We start from the raw sequence: 25,560 nt of genomic DNA, 5'->3' as shown, positions 1-25,560 counted from the left end.
GAGGGGTTGGGAGGGTTTGGGGGGGTCAGGAGGAGGAAAAGGGGGGTCTGGGGGGGAAGGGAAATTGAGGAGGGGTCTGGGGGGTTTTGGGGGGTCTGAGGGGTCAGGAGGGGTTTGGGGGGGTCAGGGGGAGGGAAAAGTGGGGGTGTCTGTGGGGGAAGGGAAATTGAGGAGGGGTCTGGGGGGATTTTGGGGGTCTCTGGGGGGGGGGGGTGGGGGGCGGCCCCTCAGGACCCCCCCGACCCCTCCCCTCCCCTCCCCCCCCCCAGGCCGCTCCTGCCTGATCGGATCTGCCAAACCCGGCGCGGCCATGGGTGAGGGACGGAGCACGAAACGGCCCCGAAACGGCCAAAAACACCCCAAAAAACCCCAAAAACCACCTCAAATCCTCTAAAATACTCTCAAAATACCCTGAAATGGCCAAAACCACCCCAAAAACCCCCACAAAAACCACCTCAAATCCTCTAAAATACTCTCAAAATACCCCGAAACGGCCAAAAACACTCCCAAAACCCCCCAAAACTCCCCAAAAACCACCTCAAATACCCTAAAACACCCTCAAAATACCCCGAAATGGCCAAAACCAAAATCCCATTTTTCCACCCCTTAAATCCCTTTTTTCCTCTTAAATCCGATTTTCCACCCCTTAAATCCCTTTTTTCCCCTTTAAATCCCATTTTTCCACCCTTTAAATCCCTTTTTTTCCTCTTAAATCCCATTTTTCCCCTTAAATCCCATTTTTCCCCCCAAATCCCATTTCCCCACCCCTTTCCAAATTTTCCCGTTTTTCCCCCTTTTTCCCCATTTCCCCCCTATTTTCCGACACTTTTCTCTAATTTATCCCCATTTTCCCCAATTTCCCCCCATTTCCCCCCTTTTTCCCCATTCCCCCCTATTTTCCCCTACTTTTCTCCAATTTCCCCCCATTTCCCCCCATTTTTCCATTTTCCCTCCATTTTTCCACATTTATCTCAATTTTTTCCCTGTTTTTTTCCAGTTTTCTCCCCACTTCCCCCCAATTTATCCCAAATTTCTCCTCATTTATCCCCATTTATTCTCATTTTTCCCTCATTTCCCCCCCATATTTCCCCATTTTCCCCCATATTTCCCCATTTTCCCCCCGTATTTCCCCATTTTTCCCCACTTTTCCCCATTTTTTCCCAAATTCCCGTGTTTTTGCCCCGTTCCAGCCACCTCGGAGTGGCTGCGCTTCTTCGAGGACGCCGGGATCCCGCCGGGCCCCGCGCTGGGCTACGCCGTGGCCTTCGTGGACAACAGGTGGGACCCCAAAAATGGGGAGAAAACCCCAAAAATGGGGAGAGAAACCCCAAAAATGGGGAGAAAAACCCAAAAACGGGGAGAAAACACCAAAATCGGGGAGAAAACCCCAAAATCGGGGAGAAAATCCCCAAAATCGGGGAGAAAACCCCAAAATCGGGGGGAGAAAACCCCAAAATTGGGGAGAAAACTCCAAAATCGGGGAGAAAACCCCAAAAACGGGGAGAAAACCCCAAAAATTGTGGAGAAAAGCCCAAAATTGGGGAGAAAACACCAAAATCAGGGAGAAAACCCCAAAATCGGGGGGAGAGAGACCCAAAAATGGGGTGAGAGAGCCAAAAATGGGGAAAGAGACCCAAAAATGGGGAGAGGGACCCAAAATTGGGGAGAAAATCCCAAAATCGGGGGGAGAGAGACCAAAATTGGGGAGAGAGACCCAAAAATGGGGGAGAGAGACCAAAATCGTGGAGAAAACCCCAAAACGGGGGGGAGAAAACCCCAAAATGGGGAGAAAACCCCAAAATCAGGGGAGAGAGACCAAAAATGGGGTGAGGGACCCAAAAATGGGGAGAAAACCTCAAAATCGGGGAGAAAACCCCAAAATTGGGGAAGGAGACCCAAAAATGGGGAGAGAGCCCAAAAAATGGGGTGAGAGACCCCAATAATGGGGACAAAACCCCAAAAACGGGGAGAAAACCCCAAAAACAGGGAGAAAACCCCAAAAATGGGGTGAGAGGATCCCACAGGATCCACAAGGACCCGGTGGGGGTCACTGGGGGTGGATCCCATGGAATTTGGGGTGGATTTCATTGTCACCTGCCTGGATCTGGGGGTGGATCCCACAGCGGATCCCGGTGGATCCTGGTGGATCCCTGTCCCCGCAGGATCCACAAGGACCAGTGGGGGTCACTGGGGGTGGATCCGATGGAATTTGGGGTGGGTTTCATTGGAACCCGGCCGGATCTGGGGGGTGGATCCCAGTGGATCCCTGTCCCCGCAGGATCCACAAGGACCTGGTGGGGGTCACGGGGGTGGATCCCAGTGGATCCCAGTGGATCCCTGTCCCCGCAGGATCCACAAGGACCAGTGGGGGTCACCGGGGGTGGATCCCACAGAATTTGGGGTGGGTTTCACTGGAACCTGACTGGATCTGGGGGTGGATCCCACAGCGGATCCCGGTGGATCCCGGTGGATCCCAGTGGATCCCTGTCCCCGCAGGATCCACAAGGACATGCTGCTGGAGCTGACCAAGGAGCTGATGAAGGATTTGGGGGTGACGGCCGTGGGCGACGTCATCGCCATCCTGCGCCACGCCCGCCTGGTGCACCGGCAGGTACGGGATCTGCTGGGATCCCCCGGGATCCACCGGGATCCGCCGGGATCCGGGGAACCCCCAACCCCCCCGTGCTCCGTGGGTCCCGCAGGAGATGTGCCGCGCGGCCTCGGAGGCGCTGCGGGATCAAGTGGATCACCGGGATCGGCGGGATCAGCGGGACTGGGGTCAGCAGGATCACTGGGATCGGGAGCAGCAGGATCACCGGGATCGGGATCCCCGGGATCTCCGGGATCAGCAGGATCAGGATCACCAGGATCACCGGGATCGGCAGGATCGGGATCCCCGGGATCAGCGGGATCACTGGGATTGGAAGGATCGGGATCTCCAGGATCCCCGGGATCCCCGGGATCTCCGGGATCACCGGGATCCCGTCGGGGCGGCGGGCAGGATGATCGCCAACAGCCTGAGCCGGGATCCCGCCCCACGGAACCCGCCCGGCGCCGGGATCTGCGTCACCGTCCCCAACGGCGCCGGTAAGGCCGGGAGCGGATCCCCAAACCGGATCCCCAAACCGGATCCCCGTGCCAGATCCCGCCCAAAAGATCCCGGGATTCCCCCGGGGATCCACTGTGGGGCTGGGGTCTCCAAATGGGGCTTTTCCCACCCGAAAGATCCCCCAGGGATCCATCCAGAGGGGCTGGGACCCACCTAGAGGGGCTGGGATCCACCCAGAGGGATCAGGGAGGATCCAGAGGGATCAGGAGGGGTCTGGGACCCACCCAGAGGGATCAGGGAGGATCCAGAGGAATCATGAGGGGTCTGGGATCCACCTGGAGGAGCTGGGATCCATCCAGAGGGATCAGGAGGGGCTGGGACCCACCCAGAGGGATCAAGGGAGGGGCTGGGATCCATCCTGAGGGATCTGGGAGGCTCCAAAGGGATCAAGTGGGGCTGGGATCCATTTAGAGGGATCAGGAGGGGTCTGGGACCCACCCAGAGGGATCGGGGTCTCCGGATCCCCCCGGATCCCCGCGGATCCCCTGCCCGATCCCTCTCCCCGCAGGCGGCTCCGGCCCCACGGCGGCTCCGGCGGCTCCGCGGCAGCGTCGGGTGACGGCCGCGGCCCCGGGCCGGTACCGGATCCCCCGGATCTCCCGGATCTCCCGGATCTCCCGGATCTCCCGGATCTCCCCGCCCCAGGCCGGCACCGGCCGCCAGATCCTGCACCAGATCCCGCCCGCCGCCCCCGGTACGGCCCCGGGGATCCCCAATGGATCCCCAATGGATCCCCGATCCCACAGCCCCACATCGCCTGATGGGAAAGGGGGAGGGGATCCCAAATTCCCCTCCTGGATCCCAAATTCCCCTCCTGGATCCCAAACTTCCCCTCCAGATCCCAAATTTCCCTCCTGGATCCTGAATTTCCCTCCCAGATCCTGAATCCCCCCAGTTTCCCCAAAATCCCTTTTTTCCCCCAAAATCCCCCAATTTTCCCCCCAAAATCCCCATTTTTCCCCAAAATCCCATTTTTTCCCCAAAAAACCCACTATTTCCCCCCAAAATCCCCATTTTTCCCCCCAAATCCCCATTTCCCCCCAAAATCCCATTTTTTCCCCAAAATCCCCCATTTCCCCAAAAAAATCTCCCATTTATCCCCCAAATCTCCCATTTTTTTCCCCCAAAATTCCCCATTTTCCCCCCAAATCCCCCCCAAAATCCCATTTTTCCCCCCCCAAATCCCCGATTTTCCCCCCAATCCCCATTTTTCCCCAAATCCGCGTTTCTCGCCCCGTTTCCAGCCCCGGCCCGGCCGTCGGTGTTCGAGCGCCTCGGGGCCGAGGCCACAGCGGCCACGGGGAAGGTGAGGGGGGATCCGGGGGGATCCTGAGGGATCCTGAGGGATCTGGGGGGGATCTGGGGAGAAATGGGGGATCTGGGGAGAAATGGGGGATCTGGGGGGATCCCGGGGGGATCCTGAGGGATCTGGGGGGAGATTTGGGGAGAAATGGGGAAGTCTGGGGGGAATCTGGGGGGGTGATGGGGGAGAAATGGGGGATTTGGGGAGAAATGGGGGATCTGGGGGGGATCCTGGGGGAATTTGGGGGCATCCCGGGGGGATCTGGGTGGGGGTTTGGGGAGAAATGGGGGATCAGAGGGGTCTGGGGGGGATCCAGGGAGATCCCGGAGGATGTGTTGGGATCTGGGGGGGGATTGGGGGAGAAAAGGGTGATCCAGGGGGTCTGGGGGGATTTGGAGGGGATTTGGAGGGGATCCCAGGGGGGATCCCAGGGGGGGATCTGGGGGGATCTGGGGAGAAATTGGGGATTTGGGGGGATCCCGAGGGGATCAGGATGCGGGGGGGAGGGCGGGATTGGTGGAGGAAAACATCCAGGGGAGGTGCGGGATCCATCCAGGGCGGGATCTGGGATCCACTCAGGGATTGGCCATTCAGCATCCAGGGAGGGGGGGGGATCTGGGATCTGGGGGGAGGGATTTGGGATCCAGGGGGATCAGGATCCAGGGGAGGATCGGGGGGAGGGATTTGGGACCCAGGGCAGGATCTGGGATCCAGGGGAGGATTTGGGATCCAGGGGGATCAGGATCCAGGTCAGGATCTGGGATCCAGGGGATCTGGGATCCAGGGGAGGTGGGATCCAGGGAAGGGTCTGGGGGAGGGATTTGGGATCTGGGGGATGGATCTGGAATCCAGGGAGGGATTTGGGATCCAGGGCAGGATTTGGGATCCAGGGAAGGATCTGGGGGAGGGATTTGGGATCCAGGGAGGATCCGGGAGCCAGGGCAGGACCCGGGATGATCCACCGGCCCCACCCATGGCGCTCTCTCCCGCAGCCCTCGGGGGTGTTTGGCCGCCTGGGCGCGGCCCCGGAGGGCTCCGGGGATCCGCCGGGGGATCCTCAGGGGGATCCGCAGGGGGATCGGGCGGATCCCGAGGCGCTGCCCTACGCCGGAGTGCTGAAGCGGCGCCGGGATGGATCTGCAGCGATGCAGGACGGGGCCGTGTCCAGCAGCTCCTGCGGCTCCTCCTGCGCCTCCCGCAGCTCCTGCGGCTCCTCCTGCGCCTCCCGCAGCTCCTGCGCCTCCTCCCGCAGCGTCTTCCGCAGGCTGGGCCGGCAGCCCCGCTGAGACACGATCCCGGGATCCAACGGGATCCAGCGGGGTCTGCGGGGATCCGGCGGGTGAGCACGGCAGTGTCGGCGAGGGGGGATCTCCCCAGGATCTCCTGAGATCTGCTGGGATCGGCACAGGGATCCTGCTGGGATCTACACCAGGAACAGGGATCCTGCTGGATCTGCTGGGATCTTGACAGAATCTGCTGGGATCGGCACAGGGATTCTGCTGGGATCTCCCCAGAATCTGCTGGGATCTGCTCCAGGAAGAGGGATCCTGCTGAATCTGCTGCGATCCCTCTGGAATCAGCTGGGATCTGCACAGGAATCCTGCTGGATCTGCTGGGATTGGCACAGGGATCCTGCTGGGATCTGCACCAGGGACAGGGATCCTGCTGGATCTGCTCCAGGAACTGGGATCCTGCTGAATCTGCTGGGATCCCTCTGGAATCAGCGGGGATCTGCACCAGGAACTGGGATCCGGGTGGATCTGCTGGGATTCCCCCCCCCCGAATCTGCTGGGATCTGCTGGGATCTACTGTGATTGTAACCAGGAACAGAGATCCTGCTGGGATCGACTGGGATCCCCTCAGAATCTGCCAGGATCTGCCTGGATCCACACAGGGATCCTGCCGGGATCTGCTGGGATCCCCCCGGAATCAGCGGGAATCGGCCTCCTCCCAAAAAACCCCAAATTCCCTCCAAACGTCCCCAAATCGCCTCAATCGGTGGATTTCTGCCCCCGGGGCTCCCCAGAAATCCCAAAATTCCTCATTTCCCCCAAATTCCTTCTGCCCTCCAGCCACAAACCCCAAAATTGGGATTTCTTTCCCCAAAATTGGGGTTTTTTTCCCAAAAATTGGGGTATTTTTCCCCAAATTTGGGATTTTTTTTTCCCCAAAATTGGGGTTTTCTTCCCCAAAATTGGGGGTTTTCCCCCCAAAATTGGGGTTTCATCCCCAAAATTGGGATTTCTTTCCCCCCCCCCAAAATTGGGGTTTTCTTCCCTAAAATTGGGGTATTTTTCCCCAAAATTGGGATTTTTTTTCCCCAAAATCGGATTTTTTCCCCCCAAAATTGGGGTTTTCTTCCCCAAAATTGGGCTATTTTTCCCCAAATTGGGTTTTTTCCCCCCAAAATGAATTCGGGTCAGGGAATGCTGAGCTGGGGGAGCTTTTTAATCAGGAAAAAGATGAAATTTGGGATTTTTTCCGATCCAATTTCGGCCCTTTTCCCCAAATTCGGGATTTTCCTCTGCCAATTTGTGCCTTTTCCCCCAAATTTGGATTTTTCCCCTCTGCTTTGTGGTTTTTTTCCCCAAATTTTGGATTTTTTTCGCTCCACTTTGTGTTTTTTCCCCAAATTTGGGATTTTTTTCCCTCCAATTTGTGTTTTTCCCCCGAATTTGGGACTTTTATTTGTGTTTTTTCCCCAAATTTGGGATTTTTTCCCTCTGCTTTGTGTTTTTTCCCCAAATTTGGGATTTTTTCCCCAAATTTCGGGGGTTTTTTCACTGCGCTTCGGGTGAATTCTCGCGGGTTTTTTTCCGCTTCCCGCGGGAGCTTTTTTGGCAATAAAAGCGTGAAATGCAAATAAAATTTAATTTATGCAGATATATGCAAATGAGCTTTCATTAACGAAGGGAGCAGGAGGCCACGCCCCTCTAACCCCGCCCTCTATGACGTCACAGCCCCAAATGCCCCCCAAAATCACCCAAATGCCCCAAAAAAACCCCAAAATTTCCAGCCCCTCCCCCACCAAATGTCCCCAAAAATCCCAAAAATTAAAAAAAAATCCCCAAAATTTTCGTCGCCTCCTCCCACAATGTCCTCAGAAATCCCCAAAATTTTTTTTTAAAAATCACAAAAAATCATAAAATTCCCCAAATTTTTTGTCGCCCCTCCCCCAATGTCCCCAAATGCCCCCGAAAAGTCCAAAAAAATCCAAAAAAATTCCCCCAAAAATAAAAAAAAAACCCAAATCCCCGAATTTTTTGTCACCCCCACCCCGACAATGTCTCAAAAAATCCCAAAACCCTCCAAAAAACCCCAAAATTTTAATTGCACTTCCCCCAATGCCCCCAAAGACCCAAAATCCCCCAAAATCCCCCAAAATTCCCCAAAAATCCCCAAAAATCCCAAATTTTTCCGCCCCTCCCTCCCCCCGCCTCCCCCGATCCATCGCTCGGCGCTCGATTGCTCCTCCCCGGCACCGCTCCCCCCTCCCCATGAGTGGCAGCTGCGGCAGCCAATGGGAGAGCGAGGCGGGATCAGCGCTGACCAATCGGAGCGTGAGGCGGCGGAGGGGGCGGGGCCTCGGCGGCGGCGCGCGGCAGCGGCGCGAGCCATGAAGTGAGGGCGGATTTGGGGCAAATTTTGGGTTTTTTGGGGTTTTTTGGGGGGAATTTGAGGGGATTTTGGGCGATTTGAGGGAGGTTTTGGGGGTTTGGGGTGAATTTTGGTGGATTTTGGGCGGAATTCTGGAGTTTTGGGGGGAATTTGGGGGAAATTGTGAGGGAGTTGTGGGGAATTGGGGTTGGCCGGAAATTTTCGGGGTTTTGGGGAATTTTTGGGGGATTTTGGGCGATTTGGGGGAGACTTTGAGGGAATTCGAAGGGATTTGGGGGTTTGGGGGGAGTTTTTGGGGAATTGGGGAGATTTTGGGGGATTTGGGACATTTGAGGAGAATTTTGAGGAGAATTTTGAAGGATTTGAGGGGATTTGGGGGAATTTTGGGGGATTTGAGGGAATTTTGGTGAATTTGGGAGGATTTTGGGGGTTTGGGCAGAATTTTGGGGAAATTTTTGGTGGTTTGGGGGAATTTTGGGGTATTTGGGAAATTCGAGGGGATTTTGGGGGATTCTGGGGGAATTTGAGGGGTTTTGGGGAGAATTTCGGGGTATTTGGGGGAATTTTGGGACCTTTTTGGGATTTTTGTGGTATTTGGGAATTTGAGGGGATTTGGGGTTTTTTGGGGGGGTTTTGAGGGGATTTTGGGGGATTTAAGGGGATTTCAGGGGGATTTTTCGGGTTTGGGGGAATTTGGGGGTTTTGGGGTGGGATTTGAGGGGATTTTGGTGAATTTTGAGGGATTTTGGGGCAATTTTGGAGTTTTGGGGGGAATTTTGGGGCAGTTTTGCAAAACCTGAGGGGGATTTTGGGGTGATCTGAGGGAATCTTGGGACAATTGAGCCGCCCCTGCCCCCCCGAGGATCTGGGGCTGTTCAAAGGCTCCGGGACCCCCCAGATCCCCCAAAATCCCCCAAAATCCTTCCCAAATCCTCCAAAATCCTCCCCAAATCCCCAAAATCCCCCCAAATCCTTCCCAAATCCCCCAAAATCATTCCCAAATCCTTCCCAAATCCCCCAAAATCCCCCAAAAATCCCTCCCAAATCCCCAAAATCCTTCCCAAATCCCCAAAATCCTTCCCAAATCCCCCAAAATCCCTCCAAAATTCCTCAAAATCCTTCCCAAATACCCAAATCTCCCAAATTCTCCCCAAATTCCCCCAAAATCCTTCCCAAATCCCCAAAAGTCCCCAAAATCCCCCAAAATCCTTCCCAAATCCCCCAAAACCCTTCACAAATCCCCCAAATCTCCCAAATTCTCTCCAAATTCCCCCAAAATCCTTCTCAATTCCCCCAATATCCTTCCCAAATCCTTCCCAAATCCCCCAAAATCCTTCCCAAATCCCCCAATTTCCCTCCTAAATCCCCCAAATCCCTCGGGATCCGCTCCTGGGACCCACCGGATCCCCGGGATCCCCCAGGCTGAACGTGGACGGGCTCCTGGTGCTCTCCCAAACCCCCAAACTCCCCAAATTTCTCCCCAAATCTCCTCTCAATCCTCTCAAATCCCCCCAAATCCCCCCAAACCCGTCGGGATCCACTCCTGGGACCCACCGGATCCCGCGGGATCCCCCAGGCTGAACGTGGACGGGCTCCTGGTGCTGTTCCCCTACGAGTTCATCTACCCCGAGCAGTTCTCCTACATGCTGGAGCTGAAGCGCACGCTGGACGCCAAGGTGGGATCCACTCCTGGGATCCACCCCTGGGATCCACCCCGGGATCCGCCCCAGGATCCGCCCCCGGGTGGAATTTTGGGTCCGGGCCCCCAAATCCTGGAAAAGGATCCGGGAAAGGGAAAACTGGGGGGGAAAAAGGAGATTTTGGTGCTGCTTTGGCCTCGGGATCCACCCGGGGGGTCCCCGATGGGATCCCCGCGGGATCCACCCGGTCCCGGGGGATTCCTGAGGGGATTTCCAGGGGATCCAGCCTTGGTTCCCACTGGATCCCCCCTTTTTTCCGAGGGATCCACCTCCATTCCTGCTGGGATCCCTCTCAATTCCTGAGGAATCGCCCCAATTTTCCAAAGGATCCACCCTTGATTCCTGCTGGGATCCCCCTCGATTCCTGAGGGATCCCCCGTTTCCCAAGGGATCCCCCTCAGTTCTCAATTCCCACTGGATCCCCCCCATTTCCCAGGGGATCCCCCTCAATTCCTGCTGGAATCCAGCCTCGATTCCTGAGAAATTCCCCCCATTTCCCAAGGGATCCACCCTCGATTCCTGCTCGATCCCTCCTTTTCCAGGGGATCCAGCCTCGATTCCTGGGGGGCTGACCCCCATTTTCTGAGGGATCCCCCTCAATTCTCAATTCCCACTGGATCCCCCCCATTTTCCGAGGGATCCAGCCTCGATTTCTGAGGGATCCCCCCACAATTTCCCAGGGGATCTCCCTCAATTCCCACTGGGATCCCCTTCAATTCCTGAGGAATCGCCCCAATTTCCCAAGGGATCCACCCTTGATTTCTGCTCGATCCCTCCTTTTCCAGGGGTTCCACCTCAATTCCTGATGGATCTCCCTCAACTCTCAATTCCCACTGGATCCCCACATTTTCTGAGGGATCCTCCTCAATTCCCACTGGGATCCACCTCGATTCCTGCTGGGATCCAGCCTCGATTCCTGAGGGATTGACCCCCATTTTCTGAGGGATCCACCTGGATTCCTGCTGGGATCCAGCCTCGATTCCTGAGGGATCCCCCTCAATCCTCAATTCCCACTGGATCCCCCATTTTCCGAGGGATCCAGCCTCGATTCCTGAGGGATCCCCCCCCAATTTTCCAGGGGATCCAGCCGGGATTCCTGGCAGGATCCCCCTCGATCCCAGCAGGATCCCCTGGGGTCGATCCCAGCGGGATCCCCAATCCCACAGACCCTTTTTTTGTGTCGATCCTGACAGATCCCGGGGAGGGGGGGGATCCCGCTGGATCCATCATCCCTTCCCATTCACGGGGGTCCCTGACCCTGGTGCAGCCCCCCGGGGGATCCACCCTGGGGGATCCGTTGGGATCCGTGACCCCCAGCCCCCCCTCCCCCCCCAGGGCCACGGGGTGCTGGAGATGCCGTCGGGCACCGGCAAAACCATCGCGCTGCTCGCCCTGATCATCGCCTACCAGCGGGTGGGGAGCCGCGGGATCCCACGGGATCGGGGGGGATCAGGGGGGATCTCAGGGGGGTTTTGAAGGGATCTGGGGGGATCTGGGAGGATTTTTGGGGGATCTGGAGGGAGTTTGGGGGGTCTGGACAGGGGTTGGGTGGGATTTCAGGGGATTTGGAGGGGTTTTGGGGGATCTGGAGGGGGTTTGGGGGGATCTCAGGGAGGTTTTGGGGGATCTGGAGGGGGTTTGGTGGGTCTGAGGGATCTGGGGGGGTTGGGTGGCATTTTGGGGGATCTGGAGGGATTTGGGGGGATCTGGAGGGGTTTGGGGTGATCTCAGGGGGGTTTTGGGGGATTCTGGGGGGGTTTTGGTGGGATCTGGAGGGGGTTTTGGTGGGTCTGAGGGATCTGGGGGGATCTCAAGGGGGTTTTGGGGGGATCTGGAGGGATTTTGGGGGGATCTGGAGGGATTTGGGGATGTCTGAGGGATCTGGGGGGATCTGGAGGGGTTTTGGAGGGATCTCAGGCAGGTTTTGGGGGGATCTGGATGGGTTTTGGTGGGTCTGAGGGATCTGGAGGGGTTTGGGGTGATCTCAGGGGGGTTTTGAGGGAATCTGGGGGGATCTCAGGGAGGTTTTGGGGTGATCTGGAGGGGTTTTGGTGGGATCTGGAGGGATCTGGAGGGATTTTGAGGGGATCTGGGGGGGTTTGGGGGATCTGAGGGAGCTCCTGGTGGATCCCAGGGAATCCTGATGGGTTTGGGGGGGCTCTTGGTGGATCCTGGGGGATCTCAGGGGGATCTCAGGGGGGTTTTGGGGGGATCTCAGGGGGCTCCTGGCGGATCCCGGCGGGTCCCCAGCCCCGGGTGGATCCCAGTGGATCCCAGCAGATCCCAAACCCCCCCCCAGGCCCACCCGCTGGAGGTCTCCAAGCTGATCTACTGCTCCCGCACCGTGCCCGAGATCCAGAAGGTCTGGGGGGATCCGGGGGGGGCTGGCGGGTCCCCGGGGATCCCTGAGGATCCCAGCAGATCCCTGAGGATCCCCGGGATCCCGCAGGTGGTGGAGGAGCTGCGGAAGCTTCTGGAACACTACGAGCGGGAGCTGGGGGAGCCCCTCCCCCTCCTGGCGCTGGCGCTCAGCTCCCGCAAGAACCTCTGCCTGCACCCCGAGGTGGGATCCCGGGGGATCTAAAGGGATCTAAAGGGATCTGGGGGTGTCCAAAGGGATCCGGGGCTCTGCCTGCACCCCGAGGTGGGATCCACGGGGATCCACAGGGATCTAAAGGGATCTGGGGATCTGGGGCTCTGCCTGCACCCCGAGGTGGGATCCCAGGGATCTAAAGGGATCTGGGGGGATCTGGGGGGATTTGGGGACCCCGGGCTGTGGGTAGATCCCGGTGGATCTCGGTGGATCCCGCAGGTCTCGGCGCTCCGTTTCGGGAAGGAGGGGGGGTCACAGTGGGGGATCAGGGGGAATCATGGGGGGATTTAGGACCCCAGTGCTGTGAATGGATTCCAGTGGATCCCAGTGGATCTCATCGGATCCCACAGGTCTCGGCGCTGCGTTTCGGGAAGGAGGTGGATCACTGGGGGGATCTCAGGGGGGGATCACAGGGGGTATTTGGGACCCCATTGCTGTGGGTGGATCCCAGTAGATCCCATTGGATCCCGCAGGTGTCAGCGCTGCGTTTCGGGAAGGAGGTGGGATCAGGGGGGATCCCAGGGGGAATCACAGGGGGATTTGGGGACCCCAGGGCTGTGGGTAGATCCCATTGGATCCCATCAGATCCCATCGGATCCCGCAGGTCTCAGCGCTGCGTTTCGGGAAGGAGGGGGGGGTCACAGTGGGGGATCAGGGGGGATCTCAGGGGGAATTTGGGACCCCATTGCTGTGGGTAGATCCTATCAGATCCCATTGGATCCCATCGGATCCCGCAGGTGTCGGTGCTCCGTTTCGGGAAGGAGGTGGACAGCCGCTGTCTGGCCCTGACGGCCTCGTACCTGCGGGACCCCCCCGGGGCAGCCCGGCCCGGCTGCAGCTTCTTCCAGGTGATCTGGGGGGATCCCACAGGGATCGGGGGGGGGCCTGAGGGGTCGGGGGGTGTCCCAGAGGGTGTTTGGGGGGGTCCCAGAGGGGTTTGGGGGGTCCCAGAGGGTCTCAGAGAGGTCCTGGAGGGGGTTTGGGGGGGTCCCAGGGGGGGTTTGGGGGGGTCCCAAAGGGATCTGGTGGGATCTGGGAGCTCCTGGATGGGATCTGGAGGTGTCCCAGAGGGGTTTGGGGGGGTCCTGAGGGGTTTGGGGGGTCCTGAGGGGTCTGGGGGTCCCAAAGGGTCTCAAGGAGCTCCTGGAGGGGGTTTGGGGGGGACCAAGAGGGGTCTGGGGGGGTCCTGAGGGGTTTGGGGGGGTCCCAAAGGGGTCTGGGGGGTCCTAAAGGGATCTGGGGTGTCCCAGAGGGATTTGGGGGTCCCAAAGGGATCTGGGGGGTCCCAAAGGGCCTCAAGGACCTCCTGGAGGGGGTTTGGGGGGGTCCCAAAGGGGTCTGGGGGGATCAGGGGGGTCCTTGAGGGGGTTTGGGGGGGTCCTGAGGGATCTGGGAGCTCCTGGATGGGATCTGGGGGGGATCCCAGAGGGGTCTGGGGGGATCTGGGGCGTCCCAGAGGGTCTCAGAAAGGTCCTGGAGGGGGTTTAGGGGGTCCTGGAGGGGTCTGGGGGGGTCCCAAAGAGATCTGGGGGGTCCCAGAGGGGTTTGGGGGGTCCTGGAGGGATCTCAGCCCCATTTTTGGATCCCCCAGCCCCATTTTTGAAGCCCCCAGCCCCATTTCAGAGCCGCCAGCCCCATTTTTGTGCCCCTATTCACATTTTTTTGAGCCCCAGCCCCATTTTTGCATCCTCCAACCCCATTTTTGGCTCCCCCAACCCCATTTTTGAAGCCCCCAGCCCCATTTTTGGCTCCCCCAGCCCCATTTTGAAGCCCCCAGCCCCATTTTGAAGCCCCCAGCCCCATTTTCTCCCCCCCAGGAGTTCGAGGCGCGGGGCCGGCAGAGCCCCCTCCCCTTCGGGGTTCACAACCTGGACGATCTCCGGAGCCTCGGGCGGCAGCGCGGCCTGTGCCCCTACTTCATGGCCAGGGCCTCGGTGAGAGCCAAAATTAACCCAAAATATCCCTAAAGTATCCTAAAATATCCTCAAATATCCTTAAATATCCTTAAAGTGTCGTAAAATATCCTTAAAGTGCCATAGAACATCCCCAGCTGCCCCTACTTCATGGCCAGGGCCTCGGTGAGACCCAAAATCACCCAAAATTAACCCAAAATTAACCCAAAATATCCTTAAAGTATCCCAAAATATCCTAAAATATTCTTAAATTGTCATAAAATATCCTTAAAGTGCCATAGAACATCCCCAGCTGCCCCTACTTCATGGCCAGGGCCTCGGTGAGAGCCAAAATCACCCAAAATTAACCCAAAATAATCCCAAAATATCCTTAAAGTATCCCAAAATATCCTAAAATATTCTTAAATTGTCATAAAATATCCTTAAAGTGCCATAGAACATCCCCAGCTGCCCCTGCTTCATGGCCAGGGCCTCGGTGAGACCCAAAATAGCCCAAAATTAACCCAAAATATCCTTAAATTAACCTAAAATATCCCAAAATCCATCCAGGAGGACCCCAAATCCTTCTGGGGGACCCCAAAACCCCCCGAAATCCCCCAAATCCCCCCAAAATCCGCAGCTGGCCCACGCCAACGTGGTGGTGTACAGTTACCATTACCTGCTGGACCCCAAATTCCCCCCTGAGGGACCCCAAAACTGCCCTAAAACCCCCTCAAACCCTCTGAATGACCCCAAAGCACCCTTGGGGGACCCCAAAAATCCCCAAAATCCCCTAAATCCCCCCAAAATCCGCAGCTGGCCCACGCCAACGTGGTGGTGTACAGTTACCATTACCTGCTGGACCCCAAAATCGCGGGGTTGGTGTCGGCCGAGCTCGCCCGATCCTCCGTCGTGGTGTTCGACGAGGCGCACAACATCGGTGAGACCCCAAAAACCCACCCCAAAATCCCAAACCTGAACCCCAAAAACTCACCCCAATAAACCCAAAAATCCCAAAACATTGAACCCCAAAAACCCACCCAAAAATTCCAAACCTGAACCCCAAAACCCACAAAATATTCATCCCTAAAAACCCACCCCAAATCCCAAAAATCCCAAAATATTCAACCCCAAAAACTGACCCCAAAACCCAAAAAATCCCAAAGCCTGAACCCCAAAAACATACCCCAAAAACCCCAAAAATCCCAAAATCTGAACCCCAAAACCCCCAAAATATTCATCCCCAAAAACCCACCCCAAAACCCCCAAAAATCCCAAACCTGAACCCCAAAAACACACCCCAATAATCCCAAAACCTGAACCCCAAAAACTCACCCCAAAAATCCCAAACCTGAACCCCAAAAACACACCCCAAAAATCCCAAAATATTCAACCCCAAAAACACACCCCAAAAATCCCAAAATCTGAACCCCAAAAACCCACCCCAAAAATCCCAAAACCTGAACCCCAAAAACAGACCCCAAAAATCCCAAACCGGAACCCCTAAAACACACCCTAAAACCCCCAAAAATCCCAAACCTGAACCCCAAAAACACACCCCAAAAACCCCAAAATCCCAAAGCCTGAACCCCAAAAACACACCCCAAAAACCCCAAAATATTCAACCCCAAAAACCCACCCCAAACCCCAAAAATCCCAAAACATTGAACCCCAAAAACACACCCCAAAACCCCCAAAAATCACAAAACCTGAACCCCAAAAACACACCCCAAAAATCCCAAAATATTCAACCCCAAAAACACACCCCAAAACCCCAAAATATTCAACCCCAAAAACCCCAAAACCCGACCCCAAAACCCCCAAAAATCCCAAAATCTGAACCCCAAAAACCCACCCAAACCCCAAAAACCCCAAAACCTGACCCCCAAAAACTCACCCCAAAACCCCCAAAATATTCAACCCCAAAAACCCGACCCCAAAACCCCCAAAAATCCCAAAACCTGAACCCCCAAACCCCAAAATCTGAACCCCAAAACCCCCAAAATTTTTGTGGTTTTTTGGGGATATATTTTGGGTGGATTTGGGCTGGTTTGGGGTTATTTTGGGGGTTATTTTGGGTGGAATTTTGGGGTATTTTGCGGTGTTTTTGGTGGTTGTTTTGGGGTTTTTTTTGGTGTTTTTTTTTGGTGTTTTTTGGGATATATTTTGGGTGGATTTGGGCTGGTTTGGGGTTATTTTTGGGGTTACTTTGGGGGTTATTTTTGGTGGAATTTTGGGGTGATTTTGTGGTGTTTTTGGTGGAGGTTTTTTTTGGTGTTTTTTGGGATATATTTTGCGTGGATATGGGCCGTTTTTGGGGTTATTTTTGGTGGAATTTTGGGGTATTTAGTGGTGTTTTTGCGGTTTTTCATGGGTGTTTTGGGGTTTTTGGTGGGTTTTTTTTGGGATATATTTTGGGTGGATTTGGGCCGTTTTTGGGGTTATTTTGGGGTGATTTTGGGGTGTTCCTGACCCCAAACCCCCCAGACAACGTCTGCATCGAGGCCATGGGAGTGACCATCACCCGCCGGACGCTCGACCGCTGCCAGGCCAACGTGGGAGCGCTGCAGGGTCATGTACAGAGGTCAGAGGTCACAGCTGGGGTCAGGGGTCAGGGGGCACGCTTTGGGGTCAGGGGTCAGGGGGCACGCTTTGGGGTCAGGGGTTGGGTCAAGGTTTGGGGTCAGGTTTGGGGTCAACGGTCAAGGTTTGGGGTCAGGGGTTGGGTTGGGGTTTGGGGTCAGGAGTTGGAGTCAAGGGACAAGGTTTGGGGTTTGGGGTTGGGTTTGGGGTTTTGGGGTCAGGGTTTGGGGTTTGGGGTCAGGGTTTGGGTCAGGGGTTGGGTTTGGGGTTTGGGGTTTGGGGTTTGGGGTCAGGGGTTGGGTTTTGGGTCAAGGTTTGGGGTTGGGGTTTGGGGTTGGGATGGATTTGGGATCTCAGGGATGGGATTTAGGATCCCAGGGATGATTTGGGATCCCAGGGGTGTTTTTGGGGCGCCCCCAGGCTGAAGGAGGAGGATTCCCGGCGCCTGGCGGACGAGTACCGGCGCTTGGTGCAGGGGCTGCGCGAGGCCGGAGCCGCCCGCGACTGCGACCTGCTGCTGGCCAACCCCGTGCTGCCCGACCAGATCCTGCGCGGTACGGGATCCACTGGGATCCACTGGGATCTGCTGGGATACACTGGGATCTGCTGGGATCGCGGGAACCCCCAAACCCCTCAGGATCCACCCCAAACCCTCAGGGTCCCCCCGAGTTCAGCCCAGGGAGGATTTTGGGGTCTGGGATCCACCAGGACCCACCGGGATCCACCGGGATCAGGGGAACCCCCAAAGTTATTGGGATGGTTTTGGGGTGTCTCTGACCCCATTTTCCCCCATTTTTCCCCATTTCCCCCCATTTTTCCCCATTTTCCACTATTTTTCCCCATTTTTCCCCATTTTATCCTCATTTTAACCCCATTTTTTCCCCATTTTTTTCCATTTTACCCATTTTCCCACATTTTCCCCATTTTTCCCCATTTTAACCCCATTTTTCCCCATTTTAACCCCATTTTTCCCCATTTCCCCCCATTTTTCCCCATTTTTCCCCATTTTTTCCTTTTTTTTTACATTTTTCACCATTTTTCCCATTTTTTCCCGTTTTTCCCCCACTCCAGAGGCCGTCCCGGGCAGCATCCGCACGGCCGAGCACTTTGTGGGGTTTGGGGCGGTTTTGGGGTGTTTCTGACCCTGTTTTTCCCCATTTTCCCCCATTTTTTCCCCATTTTAACCCCATTTTAACCCCGTTTTTTTCCATTTTTTCACCATTTTTTCCCATTTTTTCCCGTTTTTCCCCCATTCCAGAGGCCGTCCCGGGCAGCATCCGCACGGCCGAGCACTTTGTGGGGTTTGGGGCGGTTTTGGTGTTTTTGGGGTGTTTCTTACCTCGTTTTTCCCCATTTTTCCCCATTTTTTCCCCATTTTAACCCCGTTTTTTCCCATTTTCCCCATTTTTTCCCGTTTTTGCCCCATTCCAGAGGCCGTCCCGGGCAGCATCCGCACGGCCGAGCACTTTGTGGGGTTTGGGGCGGTTTTGGGGTATTTCTGACCCCGTTTTTCCCCATTTTCCCCCATTTTTCCCCATTTTAACCCCGTTTTTTTCCATTTTTTCACCATTTTTCCCATTTTTTCCCGTTTTTGCCCCATTCCAGAGGCCGTCCCGGGCAGCATCCGCACGGCCGAGCACTTTGTGGGGTTTGGGGCGGTTTTGGGGTATTTCTGACCCCGTTTTTCCCCATTTTCCTCCATTTTTTCCCCATTTTAACCCCATTTTAACACCTTTTTTCCCCATTTTAACCCCATTTTTTCCCCATTTTAACCCATTTTTTCCCATTTTTCCCGTTTTTCCCCCGTTCCAGAGGCCGTCCCGGGCAGCATCCGCACGGCCGAGCACTTTGTGGGGTTTGGGGCGGTTTTGGTGTTTTTGGGGTGTTTCTTACCCCGTTTTTCCCCATTTCAACCCCATTTTTTCCCATTTTTTCCCTTTTTTTTCCCGTTTTTTTCACATTTTTCACCATTTTTTCCTGTTTTTGCCCCATTCCAGAGGCAGTTCCGGGCAGCATCCGCACGGCCGAGCACTCTGTGGGGTTTGGGGCGGTTTTGGGGTGTTTGGGGTGTTTCTTACCTCATTTTTCCCCATTTTAACCCCGTTTTTCCCTATTTTAACCCCGTTTTTTCACATTTTTCACCATTTTTTCCCATTTTTTCCCGTTTTTGCCCCGTTCCAGAGGCCGTCCTGGGCAGCATCCGCACGGCCGAGCACTTTGTGGGGTTTGGGGCGGTTTTGGTGTTTTTGGGGTGTTTCTTACCTCGTTTTTCCCCATTTTAACCCCGTTTCTTTTCCATTTTTCCCTTTTTTTTTACACTTTTCACCACTTTTCCCATTTTTTCCCATTTTTGCCCCATTCCAGAGGCTGTCCCAGGCAGCATCCGCACGGCCGAGCACTCTGTGGGGTTTGGGGCGGTTTTGGGGTATTTCTGACCCCGTTTTTCCCCATTTTCCTCCATTTTTTCCCCATTTTTCCCCATTTTAACCCCTTTTTTTTCACATTTTTCACCATTTTTCCCATTTTCTCCCGTTTTTCCCCCATTCCAGAGGCCGTCCCGGGCAGCATCCGCACGGCCGAGCACTTTGTGGGGTTCCTGCGCCGGCTGGTGGAGCACCTTCGGGCGCAGCTCCGGGGGCCGCGCGTGCAGCAGCTCAGCCCCCCGGCGTTCCTGCGGGAGCTGCGGGAGCGCGTCTGCATCGACCGCAAACCCCTCAGGTCTGGCACCCCCAAAAACGGGTCTGGGACCCCCAAAAACGGGTCTGGGACCCCAAAAAATGGAATCTGCACCCCGAAAAATGGGTTTGGGACCCCCAAAAATGGGATCTGCACCCCAAAAATCCCCTAAAAGCCCCCCGGCGTTCCTGCGGGAGCTGCGGGAGCGCGTCTGCATCGACCGCAAACCCCTCAGGTGTGGAACCCCAAAAACGGGTCTGGGACCCCCAAAAAATGGATCTGGGACCCCCAAAAATGGGATCGGGACCCCAAAAATCCCCTAAAAGCCCCCCGGGTTCCTGCGCGAGCGCGTCTGCATCGACCGCAAACCCCTCAGGTCTGGAACCCCCAAAAACCCCAAAAAACGGGTCTGGGACCCCAAAAATGGGTTTGGGACCCCCAAAAACGGGTCTGGGACCCCCAAAAACGGGTCTGGGACCCCAAAAAATGGGTCTAAGACCCCAAAAATGGGATCTGCACCCCCAAAAATGGGTTTGGGACCCCAAAAATCCCCTAAAAGCCCCCCGGCGTTCCTGCACGAGCGTGTCTGCATCGACCGCAAACCCCTCAGGTCTGGGACCCCAAAAACGGGTCTGGGACCCCAAAAATGGGTTTGGGACCCCCAAAAATGGGTTTGGGACCCCCAAAAATGGGATCTGCACCCCAAAAATCCCCTAACAGCCCCCCGGGTTCCTGCGGGAGCGCGTCTGCATCGACCGCAAACCCCTCAGGTCTGGCACCCCAAAAACCCCAAAAAACGGGTCTGGGACCCCAAAAAACGGGTCTGGGACCCCAAAAACGGGTTTGGGACCCCCAAAAACGGGTCTGGGACCCCAAAAAATGGGTTTGGGACCCCCAAAAATGAGATCTGCACCCCTAAAAACCTCATTGGGACCCCTAAAAGCCCCGAAGAAATGGGATCTGCACCCAAAAAAATGGGATTGGCCCCCCAAAAGAACCAAATTTTGGAGGTTTTGGGGCATTTTGGGGGTTTCTGGGGTGATTTGGGGTGGTTTTGGGGTTTTCTGGATGGGTTTTTGGGGTGGTTTTTTGGGGTGGTTTTGATGTTTTTGGGGTCCCTGAACCCCAAATTTGGCTCCCCAGGTTCTGTGCCGAGTGGCTGCACTCACTGCTCCGCACTCTCCCCATGGGGGTTTGGGGCATTTTTGGGGCATTTTTGGGGTTTTTGGGGCATTTTTGGGGTTTCTGGGGTGGTTTTGGGGGTTTTTGGGGTCCCTGAGGAGGTTTTTGGGGTCCCCGAACCCCAAATTTGTCCCCCCAGGTTCTGTGCCGAGCGGCTGCACTCGCTGCTCCGCACCCTCCCCATGGGGGTTTTGGGGTGGTTTTGGGGCATTTTTGGGGTTTCTGGGGTGGTTTTTGGGGTTTCTGGATGGGTTTTTGGGGGTTTTTGGGGTGTTTTTGCTCTTTTTGGGGTCCCTGAACCCCAAATTTGCTGCCCAGGTTCTGTGCCGAGCGGCTGCACTCGCTGCTCCGCACTCTCCCATGGGGGTTTTGGGGTGGTTTTGGGGCATTTTTGGGGTTTCTGGGGTGGTTTTTGGGGTTTTTGGGGTGGTTTTGGGGGTTTTTGGGGTGGTTTTTTGGGGTTTTTGAGGTCCCTGAGGAGGTTTTTGGGGTCCCTGAACCCCAAATTTGCTGCCCAGGTTCTGTGCCGAGCGGCTGCACTCGCTGCTCCGCACTCTCCCCATGGGGGTTTTGGGGTGGTTTTTGGGGTTTTTGGGGTTTTTGGGGTGGTTTTTGGGGTTTCTGGGGTGGTTTTGGGGGTTTTTGGGGTGGTTTTTGGGGTTTTTGAGGTCCCTGAGGCGGTTTTTGGGGTCCCTGAACCCCAAATTTGCTCCCCAGGTTCTGTGCCGAGCGGCTGCACTCGCTGCTCCGCACTCTCGCCCTCCCCGACGTCGCCGACTTCTCCCCGATCACCCTCGTGGCCAATTTCGCCACCCTGGTCAGCACCTACAGCAAAGGTGGGCAAAAAACCCCAAAATACACCAAAAATACACCAAAAATATCCCCAAAATACACCAAAAAATACACCTGAACCCTGGTCAGCACCTACAGCAAAGGTGGGCAAAAAACCCCAAAAATAACCCAAAAATATCCCCAAAAATATCCCAAAAATACACCTTAACCCTGGTCAGCACCTACAGCAAAGGTGGGCAAAAAACCCCAAAAATACACCAAAAATACCCAAAAATATCCCAAAAAATAACCCATAATCCTGGTCAGCACCTACAGCAAAGGTGGGCAAAAAACCCCAAAAATACCCCAAAAATGCACCAAAAATATCCCCAAAATACACAAAAAATACACCTGAACCCTGGTCAGCGCCTACAGCAAAGGTGGGCAAAAAACCCCAAAAATATCCCAAAAAATACCCAAAAAATACACCTGAACCCTGGTCAGCACCTACAGCAAAGGTGGGCAAAAAAACCCAAAAATACCCCAAAAATATCCCAAAAAATACACCAAAAATACCCAAAAAATAAGCTATATTCCTGGTCAGCACCTACAGCAAAGGTGGGCAAAAACCCCAAAAAAACCTCACAAATACCCCAAAAATATCCCCAAAAATACCCAAAAAATAACCCATAGCCCTGGTCAGCACCTACAGCAAAGGTGGGCAAAAAACCCCAAAAATACACCAAAAATACACCAAAAATATCCCAAAAATACCCAAAAAATAACCCATAATCCTGGTCAGCACCTGCAGCAAAGGTGGGCAAAAAACCCCAAAAATACACCAAAAATACACCAAAAAATAACCCATAATCCTGGTCAGCACCTACAGCAAAGGTGGGAAAAAACCCCAAAAAAACCCCAAAAATATCCCCAAAAATATCCCCAAAAAATAACCCATAATCCTGGTCAGCACCTACAGCAAAGGTGGGCAAAAAGCCCCAAAAATACACCAAAAATACCCAAAAATATCCCAAAAAATACACCTGAACCCTGGTCAGCACCTACAGCAAAGATGGGCAAAAAACCCCAAAAATACACCAAAAATATCCCCAAAAATACCCAAAAAATATCCCAAAAAATACACCTGAACCCTGGGCAGCACCTACAGCAAAGGTGGGCAAAAAACCCCAAAAATACCCCAAAAATACCCAAAAAAACCCAAATCCCCCCAGAACCCCAGAAAACCCCAAAATTCCCCCAAAAACCCCTCAAAATCCAGCCCAAAAAACCCAAAATTCCTCCCAAAACCCCCAAATTTCCCTCCCGAACCCCAAAATTCTCCCAAATCTTCTCCTCCAAACCCACAAAAAAACCCAGAATTCCCCAAAAGAAACCCAAAATCCCCCCCAAAACCCCAAAATCTCCCAAAAAACCCCAAAATCCTCCCTAAAATCCCCAAAACTCCCTCCAAAAATTCAAAATCTTCCCCAAAGAAACCTCAAAAAACTCAAAATTCCCCCAAAAAACCCCAAAATCCCTCCCGCAAAACACCAAAATCTCCCCCAAAAAACCCAAAATTCCCCCAAATCTTCCCCAAAAAACCCCAAAACCCCAAAAATCCCCAAAATTTCCCCAGAAAACCCCAAAATTGCCCAAAATTTCCCAATTTCCCGCAGGTTTCACCATCATCATCGAACCCTTCGACGATCGCACCCCGAGCGTCTCCAACCCCGTCCTGCACTTCAGGTTTTGGGAGATTTTGGGGATTTTTGGGGTGATTTGGGGATTTTTGGGGTTTTTTTAGGTTTTGAGAGGGGGTTGGGAGTTTTTTGGGGGAGGTTTTGGGGGGATTTTGGGGTTTTTGGGGGGGATTTTTGGTTTTTTAAGAGGGATTTTTGGGGTTTTTGGGGGGAATTTGGGGTTTTTTTGGAAATATTTTGGGGTTTTTGGGGGGGATTGGAGAATTTTGGGGTTTTGTTGGGTTTTGAGGGGATTTTTGGGAGTTTTTTGGGGGGATTTTTGGGGTTTTTTTGGGGGGATTCTGAGGGGATTTTTGGGGGGATTCTGAGGGGATTTTTGGGGGGATTTTTGGGGTTTTTTGGGGGGAATCTGAGGGGATTTTTGGGAGATTCTGGGGGGAGTTTTTGGGGATATTTGGGGGATTCTGAGGGGATTTTTGGGGGCATTCTGAGGGGATTTTTGGGGGATTTTTTTTGGGTATTATGAGGGGATTTTTGGGGGTATTCTGAGGGATTTTTGGGATTTTTTTTTTTCAGGGGATTTTGAGGGTTTTTTGGGGGGATTTTAAGGGGATTTTTGGGGTCCCCCCCAGCTGCCTGGACGCCTCCATCGCCATCCGGCCGGTGTTCGAGCGCTTCCAGTCGGTCATCATCACCTCGGGGGTGAGACCCCAAAAATGCCCCAAAATCACCCCAAAAATCCCCCAAAAAATCCCCCAAAATTACCCCAAAATCACCCCAAAAAATCCCTCAAAATTACCCCAAAATCACCCCAAAAATCCCAATAAAATCCCCCAAAATTACCCCAAAATCACCCCAAAAAATCCCCTCATCATCACCTCGGGGGTGAGACCCCAAAAATGCCCCAAAATCACCCCAAAAATCCCCAAAAAATCCCTCAAAATTACCCCAAAATCCCCCCAAAAAATCCCTCAAAATTACCCCAAAATCACCCCAAAAATCCCAATAAAATCCCCCAAAATTACCCCAAAAATCCCCAAAAAATCCCCTCATCATCATCTCGGGGGTGAGAGACCCCAAAAATGCCCCAAAATCCCCAAAAAATACCCAAAATATACCCCAAAAATACCCCAAAATCCCCCCAAAGAAACACCAAAAATCCCCCCAAAAACCCCAAAATCCCCCCCTCATAAAACCCCAAATGCCCCCAAAATGTCCCTAAAAAACTCCCAGATTTCCCCTAAAAAGCCCAAATTCACCCAAAAAAACCCCAAATCCCCCCCAAAACCCCAAAATCCCCCCAAAACCCCCCAAAAAAACCCAAATCATCCCACAGGAACATTCTAAAATCCACTCAAAATCCCCCAAAAACCCCCAAATCCCCCCTCATAAAACCCAAAATCCCCCCAAATCCTCCAAAATCCCCCCAAAAACCCCAAAGTCCTCCCTCATAAAACCCAAAATCCCCCAAAATCCCCCCGAGAACCCCAAAATCCCTCCCGAAAAATCCCAAAATCCCCCCAAAAAACAAAATTCTCCCCAAAACCCCCCTAAAATCCACTCAAAACCCCCCAAAATCCCCCCAAAAAAACCCAAAATCCCCCCAAACCCCCCTGACCCCCCTTTTCCCCCCCAGACTTTGTCCCCGCTGGAGTTTTACCCCAAAATTTTGGGGTTCCGCCCCGTTACCATGGCAACCTTCAGCATGACCCTGGCCCGGGAGTGCCTCTGCCCCATGGTCAGGGGGGATTTGGGGGGATTTGGGGGGTCCTGGGGGGGATTTGGGGGGTCCTAGGGGGGATTTGAGGGGAATTTGGGGGGTCCTGGGGGGTCTGGGGGGGATTTGGGGGGTCCTGGGGGGGATCTGGGGAGTCCTGGGAGGAATTTGGAGGGGATTTGGGGGAATTTTGGGGGTTCTGGGGGAGATTTGAGGGGAATTTGGGGGGTCTTGGGGGGATTTTGGGGGAGTTTTGGGGGTCCTGGGGAGGATTTTGGGGGGTCCTGGGGGGGGTTTGGGCAGGTCCTGGGGGGGATTTTGGGGTTATTTGGGGGGATTTTGGGGGGTCCTGGAGGGATTTTGGGGGATTCTGGGGAGGTTTGGGGGGATTTGGGGGGTCCTGGGGAGATTTGGGGGGTCCTGGGGGGGTTCTGGGTGTCCTCGGGGGGATCTGGGGGGTCCTTGTGGGGATTGGGGGGTCCTGGGGGGGATTTTGGGGGTTCGGGGGGGGATTTGAGGGGAATTTGAGGGGACTCTGGGGGGTCCTGGGGGGGCTTTAGGAGTCCTGGGGGGAATTTGGGGGGTCCTGGGGGGGATCTGGGGGGTCCTGGGGGGGGATTTGGGGGAATTTGGAGGGGTCTTGGGGGGGATTTGGGGGGATTTTGGGGTTATTTGGGGGGTCCTGGGGGGAGTTTGGGGGTTCTGGGGAGGTTTTG

General features: G+C 54.7%; 2 protein-coding genes across 6 annotated transcripts in view; both read left to right on the top strand.

Moving 5' to 3' along the window:
- Window positions 1–255: 255 nt before the first annotated feature.
- Window positions 256–5,766, top strand: C34H19orf47 (chromosome 34 C19orf47 homolog). The gene is made up of 7 exons (XM_072920889.1): window positions 256–314; window positions 1,191–1,278; window positions 2,497–2,611; window positions 2,703–3,087; window positions 3,618–3,803; window positions 4,354–4,415; window positions 5,405–5,766. The coding sequence occupies exons 1-7, from the start codon at window positions 311–313 to the stop codon at window positions 5,696–5,698; spliced, it is 1,134 nt and encodes a 377-aa protein (XP_072776990.1). The 5' UTR covers window positions 256–310; the 3' UTR covers window positions 5,699–5,766.
- Window positions 5,767–7,977: 2,211 nt separating this feature from the next.
- ERCC2 (ERCC excision repair 2, TFIIH core complex helicase subunit) overlaps window positions 7,978–25,560 on the top strand; it is a 28,104-nt gene continuing 10,521 nt past the window's right edge. For 2 of the 5 annotated variants that reach the window (XM_072920902.1, XM_072920903.1), the window contains exons 1-15: window positions 7,978–8,033; window positions 9,607–9,706; window positions 11,066–11,143; window positions 12,030–12,092; window positions 12,180–12,293; window positions 13,061–13,171; window positions 14,141–14,257; window positions 15,032–15,155; window positions 16,703–16,799; window positions 17,219–17,352; window positions 19,348–19,516; window positions 21,374–21,492; window positions 23,104–23,173; window positions 23,760–23,829; window positions 24,764–24,865. In XM_072920902.1, coding sequence (XP_072777003.1) covers window positions 8,029–8,033; window positions 9,607–9,706; window positions 11,066–11,143; window positions 12,030–12,092; window positions 12,180–12,293; window positions 13,061–13,171; window positions 14,141–14,257; window positions 15,032–15,155; window positions 16,703–16,799; window positions 17,219–17,352; window positions 19,348–19,516; window positions 21,374–21,492; window positions 23,104–23,173; window positions 23,760–23,829; window positions 24,764–24,865 — 1,473 coding nt within the window. In that variant the 5' untranslated portion in view covers window positions 7,978–8,028. Of the gene's footprint in view, window positions 8,034–9,606; window positions 9,707–11,065; window positions 11,144–12,029; window positions 12,093–12,179; window positions 12,294–13,060; window positions 13,172–14,140; window positions 14,258–15,031; window positions 15,156–16,702; window positions 16,800–17,218; window positions 17,353–19,347; window positions 19,517–21,373; window positions 21,493–23,103; window positions 23,174–23,703; window positions 23,830–24,763; window positions 24,866–25,560 lie in introns of those variants that run through there. The other 3 variants (XR_012052503.1, XM_072920905.1, XM_072920904.1) reach the window with 3 other exon arrangements.

The sequence above is a fragment of the Taeniopygia guttata genome, chromosome 34, assembly GCF_048771995.1.
Source record: "Taeniopygia guttata chromosome 34, bTaeGut7.mat, whole genome shotgun sequence".
NCBI lineage: Eukaryota > Metazoa > Chordata > Aves > Passeriformes > Estrildidae > Taeniopygia > Taeniopygia guttata.
Note: the sequence above shows the minus strand (reverse complement) of the source record. Positions and strands in the feature narration are given on the sequence as shown.

Coding starts and splice junctions, on each gene's coding strand:
- C34H19orf47 (XM_072920889.1), top strand. Junction 2,612..2,702: donor CCCGCCTGGTGCACCGGCAG/GTACGGGATCTG, acceptor TGGGTCCCGCAG/GAGATGTGCCGCGCGGCCTC. Junction 3,804..4,353: donor GATCCCGCCCGCCGCCCCCG/GTACGGCCCCGG, acceptor CCCCGTTTCCAG/CCCCGGCCCGGCCGTCGGTG.